Source organism: Gossypium raimondii, chromosome 13 (assembly GCF_025698545.1).
Source record: "Gossypium raimondii isolate GPD5lz chromosome 13, ASM2569854v1, whole genome shotgun sequence".
Taxonomy (NCBI): domain Eukaryota; kingdom Viridiplantae; phylum Streptophyta; class Magnoliopsida; order Malvales; family Malvaceae; genus Gossypium; species Gossypium raimondii.
In genome coordinates this window covers 54,212,294-54,231,938 of record NC_068577.1, presented here as the reverse complement: position 1 = coordinate 54,231,938, position 19,645 = coordinate 54,212,294, and the positions used below count along the sequence as shown (strand labels likewise).

Sequence of the window (19,645 nt, the reverse complement as noted above, 5' to 3'; positions counted from 1 at the left end):
AATAATATTTTCATCAACAGTTTGGGATTTTATTAATATAAAAAGGTTGTGTAAGTTACAACGCTATTACAATGATGAGTTGAATGAATGGCAACATGCGTGGTTTCTTCCAACAAAGTAATTAGGGGGGAGGATTCCTGATAATAAGTCTATGATTCAGCTGGTTTGCTGGCCCCATGTTTGCATGGGATTTGTTGCTTTTGAGTCTTCAACTCATCTCCAGCCACAAGAAAAAATGCAGTGTGCCTGAGAAAAAAACACATTATAAGCGTCTCATGAGTTCCAAACAATAATAAGATCACAATAACTCACAGTTCCACACAGGCAAAGGAAGCACAAAAAATAGAAGAAGAAGAAGAAGAAATGTGTAACGCTACCTCAAAAAGTTCATCATTTTGACTCTTGAATCAGCATCAATGTCTGGGGTGCTCTCTAATGCCTTCTCCATATGATATAACCATCTCTCTGCAGCTTGATGTGTGACTGGAAATGGTCTATGACGTGCAATTAATGCAGGATGACCTGCCAAGAAGTGCAAAATGAACCCCCACTCCAAGAACTTGTTAGGAGAAAGACTAGACAACTTTTTTATTTTCTTTTAAGTATTTATGTCGAACATATATTCATATATGTATATTGGAGTATGATCCTAAAAAACAAAACTGAAAATACGTGTGTTACAGACACATAATTTATCTTTACTAGATTTCTGGCACACCCATGATGTGGATGAAAATATCTATATTAAAAATATATTTATATTAAAATCATGTAACACTTTCGTTGAAATGGTTAATTAAGAGCTTCAGATTCATTTGTCTTGAGTTCAAATCACATTATAATATTATTTTATTAAAAACATGAAAAGGCAAAAACACCCTTGTTTTAATATTTAAGATCTTGAATCTGAAAGGGCATGTTTTATAATTTCCCAATTACATTGGTGCTCGACTGACTCATGACACCAATTCAATTAAAGATTTAGATATACAACACTTAACATAGGTGGGCAGAAGCCTTATTACCAAATGATTAACATGTGGCAAATAGCAACAAGAAATGGTTCTAGTAACCTGAAACTATATTCTCTCTGATTTATTACCCTAAAGGCTGCCTCAATAAGGACACTTTATCTTCCATCACTCACACAAAGTAAGAATAAGTCTAAAGCCATTAAAGACTGTGCGAAAACAAGCCCAGCTCCTAATACTATCAAATACACACAATTGTACAAAAGTTGAAAGTAAAAATTAAGGGAATGATGCCAAAGTCCCCAGAAACAATAGATGGTCAGCTTTCCCCTTTGTTCACCCTAATGTATCTAAATCAAGGGGAACATAATGTAACAGCCAAAAGATTTTTAAGTTACAATTTGCCTGGAGGTTTATTTGTAGGTCACTTAGCACTATGTTACTTTTACCTTTTTTTATTTTTCTTGAAATATCCGTGTGCCACATTCGTGCTGAATTTGGACATACAACATAGGAGGTTAAATATATGAAAATTTTAGAATAAAATTGAATATAACCATAGGTTAAAGCATACAATTTGTTGAAGAAAGATCTCTTGAAAAGGCCAAACCAGGGTATGGTTGACTTTATGTTGACTCGGGTCTGATCCGCGTAAATCAATAGGGGTCTCAACTTACTACTGTTGAATAATTGAAATCAATTTCATATTCCAATATTTACCCAAAAATCATTTCCTTTTAGTTTCAAATTCATGAATTTATGTTAATAAAACAAACTCCAAATCCACTGGGAAGATCTAAATAACAGTTCAATTAAAACATAAACGCACCAAAATAAAAGGATGAGAAAAATTATATAAAATGCAATCAAATCATGGAAAATTTGCTAACCTTTCCTCTGAGAATAAAGAGGGGGCCCTCCCATTCGTTGCACAAAGAATTCATACTGATTCTGAATGGCCTCTTCTTTCTTGGAATTGGAAAATATTGATCGAAACCACTCTTCTTCCTCATCATCATACACCCTAACAATTTCCAACCAAACCAATTAAAAAACACAATCTATCGCAAAAAAATAAAAAAAAAATACCCATTTAAAAGAAGCCGAATAGAAGAAACCTAGTGTAAAAATTGGTGGAGAGGTTAATGAAAGTTTGGAGTCCCAATTTCTGGAACAAATTAGTGTCGTCAATGGCAAAGGCATCGGCAGTATCAACACCGCTCCATTGAGAAGCCTTTTCCTGCAGTGTCTGCATTTCACTCTAGGTGGAACTTGAAAATGCAATTGGAGTTACTTTGAGTTGTTATTGAGCTGAGCTGAGTATATATAAAGGCAGCTAGTGGTGGTCGCGTGGAGGGAACGCTTGTGTTGAAAAAAATGAGTAAATCTACGAATCAGTGTTTGGGATTTGGGCGATAAACAGTGGGTAGGATTGGGTTTTGGGTATTGTATTTATGAAGCCAGGGCATAGTTTAGCTCATAATGTCGACAGCGTCGAATCTTGTAAATGTATATCTCGTTTTCCTTAATTTGATTGACAATGATTCCAATTATTTTCGGTTGTACTCCGTTTTACATGTAAAATATTTTATAAAAAATATAATTTATATCTTTTTTTGTGTTTATTTCACAAAAAACAGTTTAGTTAATAAAAATCACTCGTAGGTCAATAGAAAATAAATCATTTTTCAAAAAGAATTTTCTATAGTTAAATTTATTTTATATAAAATTAATTTAAATTAAATTTAATATTATTATATTGATAATATTTTTATTTTTAAAAATATTAAAATTTATTAAAATATTAATACAAAATATTATATTTTTAATATTTTAAACATACATATTTAATTGTTTATATTTAATTATATAATAAAGTATTAATATAATTAATATAATTTATTGTTTTAATAAATTATGTAATATTTTAAATTTATTTTAATAACAAATTTTAAAAATAATAATTTTAAATAATATTCTTCACATATTATTGAAATTATTCAATATTAATATTTTAATAATAAATATTTATTACAATTATAAATATATTAATAATAAATGTTTTGTAGTATAAATGTTAAAATATGTCGTAAGTTTATGTACTTTTCATAAATTTAAAATTTAGTCTCTATACTTTTATTTTCAATAATTTAGTCCATCTACTTTTCAAATTTGAAAATCAAGTCCAATTGTTGACATTATTAAATTTTTAATCAAATTTGTTGATGCCATATTTTAAATAAAAATACTCACTTGGTAGTCATGTAACTAAAAAATGATGTTGTAATAAATTTGAAGTTAACAAAATATTTTTAATATATGCAAAAATAATGTAAAATATAATTTTATAGATATAAAGTAAACTCATTTAGACAATGAGAATATAAGAAAATTATTTTTGTTTCATTGAAAACATGTGTATACATATATTCAAATCAATAACAACCATAGTATCCTAATATATATTTATATTCAATTCATATAGTTATAAAATACATATATTTCTCAAATGAGTTTTTATAATCTTCAGTTGATTCAATTAAGTTCAATTGAACAAGAAATCTCACCTCGATGCTTACCATAAACAACAAAACAATATGCAACAAAATGTAAATTAGTTCGGATTATAAAAATACAAGCCATAAATTCCGAATTATTCGACGTTGACCTTGTCCTTCTCCTTCTTACTCGAGGATTTTGGGACGACGTTAGCTACAGAATAAAACAATTAAAATAAATTAATAATACATAACTCAATTCACATTAAATTTCAATTTTTTATATTACATTTGCATGAACTTCAATTTAGTCCCTAAAATCGAGACTAGCTTAACTTCCGCAATTAACCTCAATATTTTTTTTATCCCAATTTCACTCTAAGCCAATTTAACTTATTCATTTTCAATTTTACTCTATAATTTTGAAAATTTTACAATTTAATCCCTATTACTCAAAATCAATAATTACTTCACAATTTAATCATTTTTTTCACTTCTAACCTAAAATCTATCAATTCAATCCCTAAAACTTTAACTAAACAACAATTTTAACATTATTAATCTTAAGCAGTACCGAAAAATAGGACATGGGTCAACTAACTCTAAGTATCGGGATTCTAAAAATATAAAAATTATGAAAAAAAATAGACTAAATTAACTAAATTTAAGCTTAGAAATTTAAAATGCCATGGCTGTTCGTCCCATTCTTCTCCTCTTGCTCGAATTGCATGCAAATGGAAGAGTGTTATACTTTCTCTTTCCATCCGCTACATCTTTTTTTTTTTAATAATACATTTATGATCAATGCTTTATTATTATATAACATATATTAAGTTAACATAATATATACTTTATATACATATATACTATATCATGACCATCCACTTTAAATGAAACAAGGGTATAACTTACTTCCCAATTCTCTTAGCTATAATTTAATTATAATTCAGCTTTTAACACTAATGTAATTTAGTCTCTATACTGTAATAACTCTTAATTCACGGAAATTACTTAACCAAAATTTAATTCACCTCTAATATAACTTTGTAAATATTTAATAAAATATTTACAGGTTCGATTTATGAAAATGGAGTACCAGAATTATATTTTTTGGCATCTGACTTTTGAGTCGTTATAAGAAAATATTAATTTTTTTAGGAAAGTAAGTCATTTTCCAGAAGCCATTTTCAGTGAAACAAACAAACTTAGTTGGTATTGACATTCTTGCTAGTCCTATTATTCTTTTATTTACTATATTTTTATAGAACACTTGTCAACCCTTTAATATTGCTTGTGGAGTCTAAAAAACTCTACTAGCAATTCACCAAATATTATTCATTTTAATACAAATTTAACAATTAACGTTTATTATTTTTATTACTTTCATTCTTTTCTTCTTTTGTCATTTTGGCTCTCAAATTTTCAATTTTAATCAAATTGATATTTCTAGATAGAAAAGTGGTGGCGTTTATTTAAAAATCTCATTATATGAGTATCTCATGAGATTTTTAAATAAAAAAATCAATCCATCGTTCATCATACCAAATAGGATATTTATTGAGAAATGTGAGTTTATCTTTTAATCAATTCAACCAGTTTTAACACTAAAGAACGTGAGAAACTAATTTCCAAAGAAAGGCAATGTTATTGGTAATCAATTTAACAAATTTTAAGTTATCAACACAATTTTCTAATTTCCGACTTGACTTGATCAAATGGTTACAATCTCTTTATTTCTATCTTTTAACCACGTTATTGATTAAAAAATATTTCACTATAATAAAATCTCATATTGAAACCTCAAACGTTGTTTGAACAAATAAAAATTCATGGCATGAACTTGACAATCCACATATTAATCCATGTGTAATTCATAAAAATAAAAAGAAATAAAATTATTAAAATTTCAAAAAATGATATTTTAAGAAAAAAGTATCTATAACAGCAATAAATTACACATTGCTACACAAGCTACCACATTAACACTATAATAAAATAACAGTTCAATTAATTTTAGGATGGAAAAACAATAATTTAACTAAAATTTAAAGGTAGAAAGTGAAACTTTAAAGTAAGAAAAAAAATCAAGGGATTTAAGACTCCGATCAGGACCAATAAGCTCATATTTAGGGGTGTAATCGAGCTTAGTCGAGTTCAATTCGAAATTTAAAGTTTGATATTTGATTTAAGCTTGATTAAACATTTGTTTTTAAGTTTAAACTCAATTATCAATTTTTTTACTTAAGTTTGACTCGATAATTAAACTCAAGATTAATAATATATATTAAGAATAATAATATAATATAATAAATTAAAACTATTCAAATAAAATATTACTAAACTAGATAATTATTAAATTTGAGAGCTGCAAACACATCTAATGTTCGCTTCATCCAATCAAGTATGGACGTGTAGCCAAGATTAACCAGACCGTGGACTGTAAGAACCGGCTACCCCTTCCTTCACGTTTGTTGCATGCGAAATCTACATGATATATAGTATAATATTTTCGAAATTATTATTTAACTTATCGTTAAATTTTCAACGATCGTTTCTTTATTCTTTTTCATTTTAATTTCACCCTTAACTAAGGATACTTTAGATGAACGCTGTATTTATCTACGATTAGAGTAAAAATAGTGATAACAGTGAAATTAGATACTATAACGATATTGTGGTGTGAGAAAAAAAATTAAACGTATCGCACTAAAAATAAACACTCATCCAAAAGGTCCTAAGTGGTCTTAATTGTTAATAATTTGTCTTTGACTAGTATAATAGTTTTGACAATTTTCAAAATTACCAATTACCAATTATTGTGTTTAATTAATATAACATTTTTATTAACAATTATTTTAAATATAATCTTTAAAATTATTTACCCACATTAATATATTATCTAATATATATTAAAAATTATATATACAATATTTTAACATTTTAGCAAAATCTTCTCTCTTCAACTTTTAAATAGAAGAATAATACGCTTCGGCGCATTCGAACTTACGTCCTCCTGTATTGAGGACAATATTAATACCAATTAAGTCAATTGAGTTAACAAAACTTTTATATATTAAACAAATCGAATAGTTGACTATCAACCTTATTGGATAAAGTATTTTATGAATTCAAATAACATTAAAGCATCATTTCTTAATAAAAAGTATTTATGATTTAAATCTGATTATATAATATTTAACAATTATTATTATTATATAATATTAATAAATGAATATTTAAATTTTAAAATAATGGAAAGAAGTCACCGACCCTAATCCGTAGAGAGGGGTACGTGTCAATAATGGAATTGTTTGATTATTTTTTTACAACAAGTTGAGAAGGGAACTGCAAAATTCTACAAAACAATAGAGTCAACAATTAATTTGAAATTATAGGATTTCTAACTCCGAGAGCTTAAATCTTTTTGGATATTTTTTAAATAAATTAATATTTTATAAACTATAATTAGTAAAATATTTAATTTTATTAATAAGATTTAAATAATGTTATATCTTATTTTTAAATTTTAATTTGTTATTTTTTTATCATATGCTTGTGAAATTTAAGAGGTTAAAATATGTTATTAGTCTATATATTTATTCAAAATTTGAAATTTAGTATTTATATTTAAAAATTAAAATTTTAATACTTTTACTTTTTAATTTAAAATTCTTGTCCAGTTATTATTGACTTATTGTTATTTCTAATTTTTGTGAAGATGCGTCAACATATTTATTTTTTGTAAATCATATATACAAAGTTGGTTGAGGGTAATCTAATTAATATGTCAAGTTGTCAAATTTTGTCTAAGTACAAATATTGTCAACATATTTTAACCAATTTAAGAACCAGGTAAAACAAACCAATTTATTAGAATGTGAGTATTTGATATAAGAGCAACATATATATTTTTATTTCACAAATAATTTTAAAAAATTGACATTCTAATATTTTACTCTATCTTATAGGACACTTATTAACTCTTACTTGTGGAGTCTTAAAAACTCCGGTGATATACGAAATATTTTCCCCTTTATAAATAACAAGAATGACATTAATTTATGGAAAGCAATAAAATGTGAATCTCAAAGTCAGAAAGCTGATTGCCACCTTTCCATAATATTCTAATGAACTTCGTCCAAGTCATTTTCTTCCTCTCCTCAGATCTTAATTATTTAAACTCCAAAACTTATCTCTTAATAAAACAAATCAACGAGCAGCTACCGAAGCCTTGTTTCGATCTCTCCAGACTCCTAAGATGTCGCGTACAGCAATGGCGGATATAGGATCATCTCCGTTACCGTTACTTTTTCGGCGACGATCGAGCGGTGAAATAAGGAATTTGGCCACCGTTTCGAGTAGTATCTTGCCGGCGTTCGGAACTGTCGTCGATGACGGTTACTCGCACCTCAAAAAATATGTTATTGTTCCTTATGATCAGAGATACCGGTAAGTCATAAATTTCTTCTTAATTTATTCTCATATATATTGTTTCTGTTTCGATAATTAACAATACGGTAAAATAAAACCTTTTTTTGAAAATTTCGTGTTTCTTGTTATTCTCCAAGGTTTCATGGCTTCGTTTTTTGTTTTTTTGCATTTCTTGGTTACCTCGACCGTTTCTTGCGTAAATAGTGAAATTAAGATAGTTTTGATTGAAATTAATTTGCAGGATTATGATGAGTCAAAAAACATATTTGAATGATGGATTTAGATCTAGGAAACCTGTTAGTTCTTTGCAATCTGGAAATTTCTATCTTGAAAATTTAAAAACCGGTGCCAAAACTACCCGAAAACATCACAAAGTTATGTTGAAGAAAACGTAAACATACTTTCAAAAAAAGAAAAACAAAGCGTATAGATATGATATACTCAGCGTGGCTTCAAAATTAGATATGATATACAGTGTGTAGACGGCGTGCTTGCACACGCTGCCATTTGTATTTTTTTAATGATTAGAGAATTTTATTTATTTAAAATATTAAATTTGTGACTCACTCAAAAAAAAAAATTGTGCAACAAATAGATTTAATTATAAATTCATATAATAATAAAATGATATTTTACTTGAAATTGTAAAGTTAAAAATTTATTATGCTTCGATTGAGTCTTAACTTTATTAGAATGTGAGTTATTGTCGATACAAAAGTATGTAGATTTAAGTGCGCTGAAATGAATTATCTTTTTATTTAGATGTTGGGATGAATTACGGATAATTCTAGGTATTGTGTAAAAAAAATAGATATATCAAAACCTATTATAAGGCTCTTGACCCTAAAAAATCATTCTTCAAATTTGCCCCTTAAACTGTGTTCTAGCTTTCCCTTACATATACCTAAGTTCAAGTTTTACCATAGTACTATTTTATTGTATTAATGTAAGCATTAATATTTGTTATTTTCTATATAAAAGACATTTTAATAATGTCCCAATTGAATTGGTGTTCTCGTGATATTAGCAGAATATTAATATAAGTATAGACATAAAATTTAGTATTTAATAAATTGACAAAATATTTTAATTTCACGAATAATAAATAAATATGACATGTCCTTTTATGTAATTGTAATGACACCGTACACCCACATGTTACCTTATCAACCATATGGAGTTTTAAACTCCCACTAGTAGGGAGTGAAATAATTTTTATATATATAGACTAAAATATATTATGAGTGGTTATCAATTTTAATCTTTATTATTAAAATATATTAAAATTAAATTACTTAAATTATTAACAGTGTTATTCGAAATTTATCAACTTAACATATAATGTAAGATATGGTTAATGAAAATGAATATATTTTTCTTAAGTTAATAAACTTTGAGTTGAAGTAAAATAATATTAATAATTAAATTAAAATTTTTAATCCAAAACATAAGAACATTTATTTTCAACTTTTAAAATATAATAATTAATAAACCTCAAATTCCAGCAAAATACAGGGTTAGGATCAAATTTCGATTATTATATATATGAAAATTACTTGGTCCATTGAATGGTGTTAAAAACTCCATAAGTAAAACACAAGTATCATCATATTGATAAAAAACAATAACATCTAAATCATTATATATAGAATTAATTATAATAAAATACAAATCCAACATAATATATAATCTAAATAATAACTTTACATAAAACTCACGTGTAATAAAATTTAAATTAAAATAAATCTATACAAAAACTCATACATAATTTATGTAAAGAGTGAATCAAAGATGAAAACCAAAACCCTAAGAACTCAAACTTAAGTTTGAATATCAACATCATTAGAAGGCCTAGTTTGTACCAATAAAAAACTATTTAAGATTGTGAAACTGTGGATCTTGTAATTAGGCACTAGAATCTAGGCTATTAAAATATGTTCACATGCACCAACCTCTAAGATTAATCAATTCGGTTAAATATGGCAGGGAATTGACAAGTGAGGGTTTTGAGTTTTTGCATTTACAGTGTATGTAGTCTTTTTAAATGATTTATGGATTTTTCAATTTTAGAAAAAATATTTTATACATCCTTTCTATCATATTATTTATAGTCTCTCAATTAAAATAAAATATATCATTTTTAATTTGAAAGTACTTATGATGTAAAAAAGAAGATGCTCTATCTTATTTTAATTAGAAGAGATCATGAATGATGTGGTGTGAAATATCTATAAAATAATTTCTTTAGAGAAGTTTTAATTTCTTTAATAGTTGGGACTCCCTGCACTTGCTGCCTGCCTTGCTGTTAATTCCTCATTCTGGCTCATAAAATTGTTGTAAATCGGATTCAGTTATGTAAAAATATTATGGAGGTTTTTGTATTAAAAGTTAGATTGTATTTTTATTTTTTATTCAAAACATGGGTAAATTAATTTTATACACTAGATAAAAGATTATTTTGGTTATTTCTATTAAAAATTTCATCAATTTTTATTGTTAAAAACTATGTGGCTAATAAAATAACCAGACAATGACACATGGTGTGCCACATGAACCTCATGTTGACGTATACGGACCAGTTTTTAATAGTACAATTTAATGAACTTTTTAGGACAAAAACCAATTTGCTCTTAAATCTAATGTGTTTGAATTAATTTTTTTATTTTTTGAGTAAATGAGGCAAAATACAATCTAACTTTTACTAAAAGGACATTCATAATACTTTCACTGTTGAGCTACACTTATTTATCAATCAAACGATCTATTTGAAGCGAATTCAATTTAATTAATAAAAAGTATTTTGATTTAAATTCAAATACAAAATTTTGATTTAATTTTATGTTATGTGAGATGAAGTAGTTAAAAAAAAATTAAATATGTAATATGGTGCAGATGGTGGCAAACGTTTTTGGTAGTGTTGGTATTATACTCGGCATGGGCATCGGTGTTCGAGTTAGCTTTCAACAAAACTGCAAGAGGACCGCTACTGATTGTGGATTTGGTGGTGGATGTGTTCTTTGCCATCGATATCGTCCTCACCTTCTTCGTCGCTTACTTGGATAAATCAACCTATCTCCTCGTTGATGATCACAAAAAAATTGCTTTGCGGTAATTCTTTTATTCACTATCATATCTTATTTCCTTTCCTTTCAATTCAATTTCGATTTTGATTTTACGCTTTTATTTCTTAGAATTACTAAGGTAAAATAAATAAATAAGAAAAATTATTTAATATATTGTCGGTAAAACAAGTAGGGTTAAAAGGTCATAAGAGTGTAATAAAATATTAAAAAATAAATATTTAAATATAAGAGGCTCATGTCAATTTTTAAGGTTCCTTGTGAAACTAAAAAAATTTACTATCACTATACCAAATATTTCCCCAATATGTAAACCTTTAAAATCAAAATCATCAATGAAGTATTTCATTAAAAAAAGGTAAATTGTCTTGGTCACTCAACTTTTAAGCCGTTTTCATTTTGACCATCCAAAATGAAATCATTGCAATTTCATTAGTCAACTTTTAAAACGCTTTCATTTTAGTTACCCAAGCGTTAAATCTTTAACGTGGACATACTATATCATGTTTAGATTTTCATTTTGGCCACCCAACTTCTAGGTTACTTTCATTTTGGTCACCCAAAAATATCATTTTTAAAGTATTAATTGGGTAAAAAAAATATTATGTGTTAAAGCAAAAAAGGTAGAAACTAAAATAGTGCATTCAAAATTTGTCAAATTGTACTTGTTTATCCTTTCACGAAATTTTAAATTTTTGTTAATATTGAAATTTTAAATTTCAAACATTAAAATCAATTAAATAAATTATTGAAAAAATTACCCTTTGAGGGTGTCACCCAATTTGTTACTATAATATTAAAATTAGTGAAATAAATAATTAATTTAATCTCCTTATAAAATTTAAAATTTTTATTTTATGTTTCGAGATCATCCAAATCAACTCAAAACCCTCTAATAATTGTTTACGAAACCAAATTTCGTTTGATTATACAATATTAAATCTTTAGTGATAAGTTAAAAGAAAAAGAAAAGTTCTTGCACTTAATTAAATAATTTTATCTTCCATACCAAACAAAACCTGTAGTTTTTTTATTACTTCTTTATCCAAACGAAGAACAAATAATTAATTAATTAATTGCAATGGTTTTTCTTTACTTTTAGCTTAATATGGAAGATCCGGGATTATATAATTAAAAATAAATTTAAACTTTGTAGATAATTATTAGATATGTATTAATTGAGTTGATTTCAAATAATATGGAAATATAAAATAAAGACTTAAAATTTAGAAAGAGATTAAATTAATTAATTCAATATTATGGTAACAAATCAATTGATATTATTAAGGGATAAAAAAATTTTCGACAATTTATTTAAGGGTAAACTACACCATTAGTCACTAAACTATGTGTACGTTTTCGTTTTGATCACTTAATAAAAAAAGTTACAATTTGATCACTGAACTATTCAAAAGTTTTTATTTAAGTCACTAAACTGTTAAGTTTTTTTTTTTTAAGTTCCACTAGTGAGTTCCAAGCGACGATTCGATTATTAGTATGGTGGATCAATGTCCATCAACGAGTAGAAGAACATACCTTAAATCTAAGTTGATCTGATGGTTAGTGTCAAAGATCAGAGAAAAAACTGTTAAATTTTGATTTGCAGATACTTGACGTCCAAAATTGTTTAATAAAAAAATTAAACTGTAGAAGAAAAGCGGAAAAAGAGCTTTTGATTGGTGCAGATAGTGCAAACAAAGAAAGCAATATATAACATTGATTTTAACTACTCAGTGACTTAAATGAAAACTTTCGAATAGTTTAGTGACCAAACTGTAACTTTTTTTAGTTAAGAGACCAAAACGAAAACTTACCCATAATTTAGTGGCTAACAATGTGGTTTACCATTTATTTAATTGATTTTGATGTTTTAAAATTTAAAATTTCAATATTAAAAATTTTAAAATTTTCGACAATGGGATAGTCAAGTACAATTTAACAATTTTAATGTATTATTTTGGTTTATACCACTTTTTCACTTTAATTCTTAACTTTTTTATCCCGATTAATACTTAAAAATTATAGTTTTTGGGTGACTAAAATAAAAGTGTAAACATGATGTGGCGTGTATAGTTAACTGCTATTAGATATTTAAAGTTTGAGTGATTAAAATAAAATATTGGATGATAAAATTACAATAATTTCATTTTGAGTGACTAAAATAAAAACACCTTAAAAATTGAGCCACCAATTAAAAAATCTACCAAAAAAAATCGTTGATTGATGCCTGATGAATTCATTTGACATAAGGGCATTTGGATGCCCTTTCTTCTTCTTCTTCTTCTTCTTCTTCTTTTTCAAAATAATCTATAATATAAATAAATTATATTATTTAATTTAAGGGTAAACCTATCACTTTATATTTATCCCTCGTATATTCCTTAGCAACAATACAATAAGCTAAACAATGCAGTATCAGTTACATGTCTATCCCATCTAACTCAACTCAACTATTTTTATGCTTATTTTATTCTTTTATAACTCTATTCTAACACAATAAATTAAATATATTGTAAATTCTTTCAAATATATATAATCTGCACAAACTAATGTCACTTGTGTAGCACAAGATATAAATTATTTAACCTCTCATCCCTTAAAAGATTTATATACCTATGTTGTTAAAAAAAAGATTTATATATGTATGCATAGATTGATGTTGTAACATTTAAATAAAATTTTTGTGATTCTATTCTCCAGATATGTGACAAGAGTGTGGTTCTTTATGGATTTAACATCAACTCTACCATATCAGTTTATATTTAGAATCTTTACCGGTGCTTGGCACGATGGTGAAGTTTTTAGCTTCCTCAACTTGCTTCGTCTATGGCGTCTTTGGCGTGTTAGTGAATTCTTCAAAAGGTAAAATCATGTCCAACTCAACAATTACAACATGTATTATTCTAAACTACACTGTCTATATAATTTATATATATACTCTGTGTATAAATATTATCTTTCAAATACATATGTTTTTTAAATACACTTCTTAAATAGATTTTCTACCCAAGACTCACTTAAATTCGAATAATATTTTCAATTAGGTTAGAAAAGGACACAAGGTTTAGCTACTTTTGGACAAGACTTCTTAAACTACTCGGTGTGAGTATTATTTTCCTTTCCTTTCTTTTCTTTTAATTCTCCAGTGTTCATCAAACCGGTTAAAGTATACAGGTAATATTTATATTATAGTTAGATTTGTAATTTAATTCCATACTAGAGAACCAAGTAATTTAATCTTTATATGCTTAATATTGGTGCAAATGAACCATTGAATTTTTATGATCTAAATATAAATCGAGATAAAATTAATATTTATTTTGTTAAATTTTCAATATATATCACTAAAATTTAATTAGAGTAGTGATTAAATTTTGATTTGACATTCGATGACACGGATCTTTCTCCTTCACCCAATGTTATATAATAAAAATTTGTCAACATTTAATATTTTATTATCAATTTTACTTGTTTGCTCCAATAACATAGGTATAAAGATTGAATTAGTTCATTCTATAGTATATTTAACTAAATTATAATTTTTGACTATGGCACAAAAACTGCCTAATTACTTTAACCCCATCTAACCATACATTTTACAACTAAATTTCAATCTACTAAAAATGGCAGGTCATAGTATTTGCGGTGCACTCAGCTGGTTGCTTCTATTACTGGCTAGCTAGACACCACAAAACACCAGCTAATACATGGATTGGAACTGCAATTGAAGATTTTAAGCATAGAAGTGTGTGGTTATGCTACACTTATTCCATTTACTGGTCAATTGTCACTCTCACCACAGTCGGTTATGGAGATTTGCATGCAGTGAACACAGGAGAAAAGATATTTAACATGATTTATATGCTATTCAACATTGGTCTTACAGCCTACACAATCGGTAACATGACTAACCTGGTCGTTCATGCTGCTGTCAGAACCTTTGCCATGGTACTTCCCTCTTCCGCTTTCCCTGCATTTACAGACAACATTAACATAAAATTAGACTATATTACTTGGGTATGGTCAGATTCTTCTAAGGTTTTTTATGTATTTGGAAGATTCTTAGAAGTTATAATTCCATATTCGTGTGTCGGGAACGAGTGTTAAGAAATAAATATTTTAAGGAAAATGAAGAGTCTCATCTATATGGCAATAGATTAACAGAAAAAAAGTAAGTTCATTCCGGCTCACAACTCATCACCGATATGAACTTGAAGTTTCCATCTTAGTCCTCGGAGCTCATAATGGCTTGCTTTCATGCTTCATTTCATAGGGGACTATAAGAGATGTGGGTTCTTTTTCTATATAAATTTAGCATCATATAATAATCCAGAAATACAAATAAAAAATAAATAAGAGGTTAATGATGATTTTATGTGGGAATCTATTAGCTTTATGCATGACAGACTCGATAACCATAACAATACTGCTGTCATTTTTATGCAAACGTATCATAAATGAGGGAATAAACTAAGATCATGTTTTGACAGAGAGATGCTCTGAATGAGTTATTGCGTTATGCAAGCAAAAATAGACTCCCAGAAGGGTTGAGAGAACAAATGATGGCACACATGCAGCTCAAGTTCAAGACAGCAGAGTTACAACAAGAAGAAGTGCTACAGGACCTGCCTAAGGCTATAAGATCCAGCATTGCCCAACACCTTTTCCGTAGAACTGTCGAGAAAAGCTACCTATTCAATGGAGTCTCTGAAGACCTTGTTTCTCAACTGGTACCAATATTTCCATTTCTTTTATATGTTGTCACGCAGAGGATCCAAATTTAGAGCCTTCCATTTTTTTTTTTTGATAAAATAGAGCCTTCCATTTTATCTTAGGGTGAAGCGGAACAAATTCATTTTATCCATCTTCAATCCAACTCAGCAAACTTTAATGAAAAAAACTCACTCATCCCCAACCTTAATTTATTTCAAAAAAGAAAAAAAAACTGCCCTATAAAGTTGAGTCAGATCAAAACTCTGGTTCTAGTTATTTTGTCCAACACACATCGGGTTAGCAATATTATAGAGGCCAATGCCTCATCGACCTAGAAAATAGCTTTCACCATGATAAAATTACATTCCAATATTAACAGTGGATGTCAGTCACGAAATGGTAATCGAAAGTTTTCCACCTTACTATCGAAAAACTATGATGATACCAAACAGCTAGTTTTCATGGCATTTTCTTCTTTCAGGTGTCTGACATGAAAGCAGAATACTTTCCCCCAAAGGTTGAAATTATATTACAAAATGAAATACCTACAGATTTCTACATTCTAGTCTCAGGAGCAGTGGTATGTTATCATTATTTTTCGAATGTTTATGCCTACTATTTAACCTGAGATGCAAAACCTAAACTTTCTGAAACTGCAGGATTTGCTGACATACAAGAACGGAACGGAACAGGTATGTCTTTTGCTAAGTGTATAATTTCATAAGGATTGCATTTATAGACTTGGAGCATAATTTTCTCTATATTACTCATACTTGGGTGTAAATGTTAAATAAAAGAATGTAACTAATGCGAGTATGTTCAATTCTTTTTGAAGTTTTTCCAAGCATTTGGAAGGTCATTGGAGGGTTAATGGTTATATTCCTGTATCTTGTTTAAGATGTAGAACATGAATACTTCCAGAAAAAAGGAGAGTCAGAAAAACAAATAATATTCCTATTGACTTAGAAAAAATGTGAAGGGAACTACAATTACAGATTTTCCTTTTGCTTTTGGTCTTCCTAATGTTCCTGGAGGCGGGAGTGGTGTAGGCTCTATCAAAGTACGATAACAGAGATATTGTTGAAAGATGAACAAAGTGAAGGATGCTTTGTTTTAATATCAACCTGAAACTAGAAACGAAGCAAGTCCATTATCGACATCTTTTACTAATAGCCTAAAAAATGCACATGATGAATTGCTGCATATACCATAGACCAGAAAGACAACATATGATCACGAAGAAACATTATGATGGTTGGTCAAGAGACCCAAATGCATGTTGATAATAAGAAATTACTTTCTTGAGACTATAAGAGTGAAAAAGACATAACAGGTCATACATGTGATGTTAAAGTAAAGCATCTTTCTTGCTTTCCATATCTTGTCTGAACTAAGTTCCTGCCTTTCCTTTTTTCAAGTTTTTGTCAAAACTAGGAGCTGCAGATATGGCAGGAGAAATTGGGGTAATTTTCAATATTCCCCAACCTTTTACAGTGAGAACGAAGAGGCTCTCCCAGGTTGTTCGGATAAGTCATCACCATTTCAAACAAATGATTCAACCACAGAGTGAAGATGGAAAGATTATTATTGCTAACTTCATGAAGGTTTGTAAACTTCATCTCTCTCCATATATAGGCAGATTATAGTCAGATTTACAGTATCAGGGGGAAAAAATTACAAAAGCAAAAGGGATTCAAGATGTGACCTATAAGTGAAAGCAAATTTTTAGAGGAAATCATCCACATATGGCCTAAAGCTGTTAAAGAAAACGTTTTAGTTAAGAGATATTTAAATTTGAATAAATGGTTCCATGATTAGTTTGGGGGTAAAAGTAAGCAATGAAACCTCACAACAATTCAAAGCACGATACATAGTCTTGTCCAAAAATTCATACATAGTCTTGTCCATAAATTCAAGAGCAGTTCTTTACTCTGAATCCTCTATTCACAGTACTTGCAAGGTTTAAAAGAAGATGTCCTACAGGAGATTCCTTTCCTAACAGAATTGCTGGCAGACCAGACTCAAAAGGTATATTTTCATCCTAAAGTTGAACCTATTAGAGAAATGTAAGAAGAAGAGATTTTATTATGTTCCTTTGCAGCCTACGGAACAAAATGAGGAGCAACAAAACAGAGAAACATTGGATTCCCAAGATGCAAGTCCAGAAGGTAAATAAAGAGCACCATCATTAAGGATGTATAATAGAAGTAAGAAATTTCAAGCATATACCATCTAGATCATATGATAAGCCCACACAATAAGTGGATGCACATCCAAAGAACCATACTAAACTGATAATTAATAGAACCTATGGTCGCTGCAACTGGCTATTATCATATAATAAGCTGTCGGCACATTCACTTGTTTTCCCTAGTATTATTGACTCTTGACTAGCGTATTTGAGCATATGAACCAATCTGAAATTTTGAGAGGAAGATATTGAGTCTATCATATACCTTGAATGATAGAAATGATCTTAAAATGATGTCAATAGTTTTCTCTATCTAGTCAATCTAAAAGTTCAAGCTCATCGATTGCACGACAGGCTATACCTATACCGAACAATTCGTCAGATAAATCCAGATATATGTTCTTTTCATAAATCATAATATGTAGATATTTGTAACTTACTGATTCCACTGTTTTGCAGGAAGAACAGGCACTTCCAGTCTTCCTGGTGAAAGCACAATCCGGGTGATAATTCATGGGCATCATCCAAGCCAAGGAACGTCTAGTGACAGATTGGGAAAGCTCGTGTATTTGCCTGACTCACTTCAAGACCTCTTCAATCTAGCAGGTATTATAGTATGACAAGCTTCTTAAAAAGCGAACATTTTTTTTACTGAACTTCTAGTTGACATGCTAACCTAATTAAAACTCATTCCTTAGAGAAGGTGATCAATCACATGACTACATGCTGAAAGATTTGATCTTGAGGCCTCAAACATGAAGCTAACTAGCTAAACCTACTAAACCAATAGAAAAGACTTCCATATCACTTCACACCATAGGCTAAAAACACTTAACATATAGTATAAAAAAGTTTGGAAAGCTAATTTCATTGATTCACATGATTGAAAAGTTAACAAACTTGGTAATGCAGGATACTGAATTTGGTTATATTTGGTTAATGCAGAGAAGAAATTTGGAAAGAGAGGGAGCACTATTCTTATGGCTGATGGCTCAAAAGTTGAAGAACTGAATGTTCTGAGAGAGAATGATCACTTATTCGTTGTTTAAAGATTAAAGTAACTTTTGGTTTGGTATCCATACATTGATCTGTTTAAGTGATGATGCTAAATGTGTAATAAGTTATGCGTCAATGTTAATGGTAGTATAGGGGTGTATTTATTTCCCAATATTAATCCATCTTCAGTTATTAGGTTATCCATGAAAATAACGGGAAGGTGGTCATGGAAACTATATAGAGCTTAAAATTTTCAGTATCCGTGTCATTAAGCATGTCCAAAACAGTCTATGCAGCTTACTGAAACTGTTCCTTCTCTTCCTCCAACCTTATCTTCCACTATTCCCCTAGAGTTTCAATCAATTTTACGAGGATGATCTCAAGAAATTAACTATATATTTATATAAAACCATGAATTTTGATCCATAATTTTGATTTTGTATATTTTTATATATCAAATTTTGACTTAATTCAATTTTCATAAATCATTAACAATATTATTGAATTAGCACATTTTATGTAGATTTATTGTATACATAAATAATTATATTAATCAAATATAAAAAAAATATTTGTACTCATTTCTTTAAAGGTGTGTAATTGAATCAAAATCTTTTTTTTTGAAAATTAAGATTTCGTTTCATCCAATAAAGCAAATGTTTGCTACCATTTTCAACAGAAAATGCTAGTAACAGCAATTACAGACCAGACTCAATTAATCCCTATCAAAATCAATGTTTCATGTATTCGTATGAATTATAATTA

General features: G+C 28.3%; 2 protein-coding genes across 3 annotated transcripts; one reads left to right on the top strand and one right to left on the bottom strand.

Annotated features, from left to right (window-relative positions):
* Positions 1-7: 7 nt before the first annotated feature.
* LOC105784052 (two-on-two hemoglobin-3) lies at positions 8-2,477 on the bottom strand. Of its 2 annotated transcripts, XM_012609830.2 has the most exons (4): positions 2,090-2,457; positions 1,862-1,995; positions 378-522; positions 8-246 (listed from the first exon to the last, which is right to left on the bottom strand). In XM_012609830.2, the coding sequence occupies exons 1-4, from the start codon at positions 2,224-2,226 to the stop codon at positions 150-152; spliced, it is 513 nt and encodes a 170-aa protein (XP_012465284.1). In that variant the 5' UTR covers positions 2,227-2,457; the 3' UTR covers positions 8-149. The 2 variants fall into 2 exon arrangements, with proteins under 2 accessions (XP_012465284.1, XP_052481878.1); XM_052625918.1 differs by lacking the exons at positions 8-246; positions 378-522 and adding an exon at positions 529-1,462 and having other exon boundaries at positions 2,090-2,477.
* A 5,079-nt stretch (positions 2,478-7,556) lies between these two features.
* LOC105784371 (potassium channel KAT3) lies at positions 7,557-19,207 on the top strand. Its single transcript, XM_012610229.2, has 13 exons — positions 7,557-7,918; positions 10,793-11,008; positions 13,681-13,842; positions 14,025-14,082; positions 14,611-14,928; positions 15,471-15,710; positions 16,175-16,273; positions 16,353-16,385; positions 17,112-17,297; positions 17,644-17,721; positions 17,795-17,861; positions 18,344-18,490; positions 18,830-19,207. The coding sequence occupies exons 1-13, from the start codon at positions 7,728-7,730 to the stop codon at positions 18,931-18,933; spliced, it is 1,899 nt and encodes a 632-aa protein (XP_012465683.1). The 5' UTR covers positions 7,557-7,727; the 3' UTR covers positions 18,934-19,207.
* The last annotated feature ends 438 nt before the right edge of the window (positions 19,208-19,645 follow it).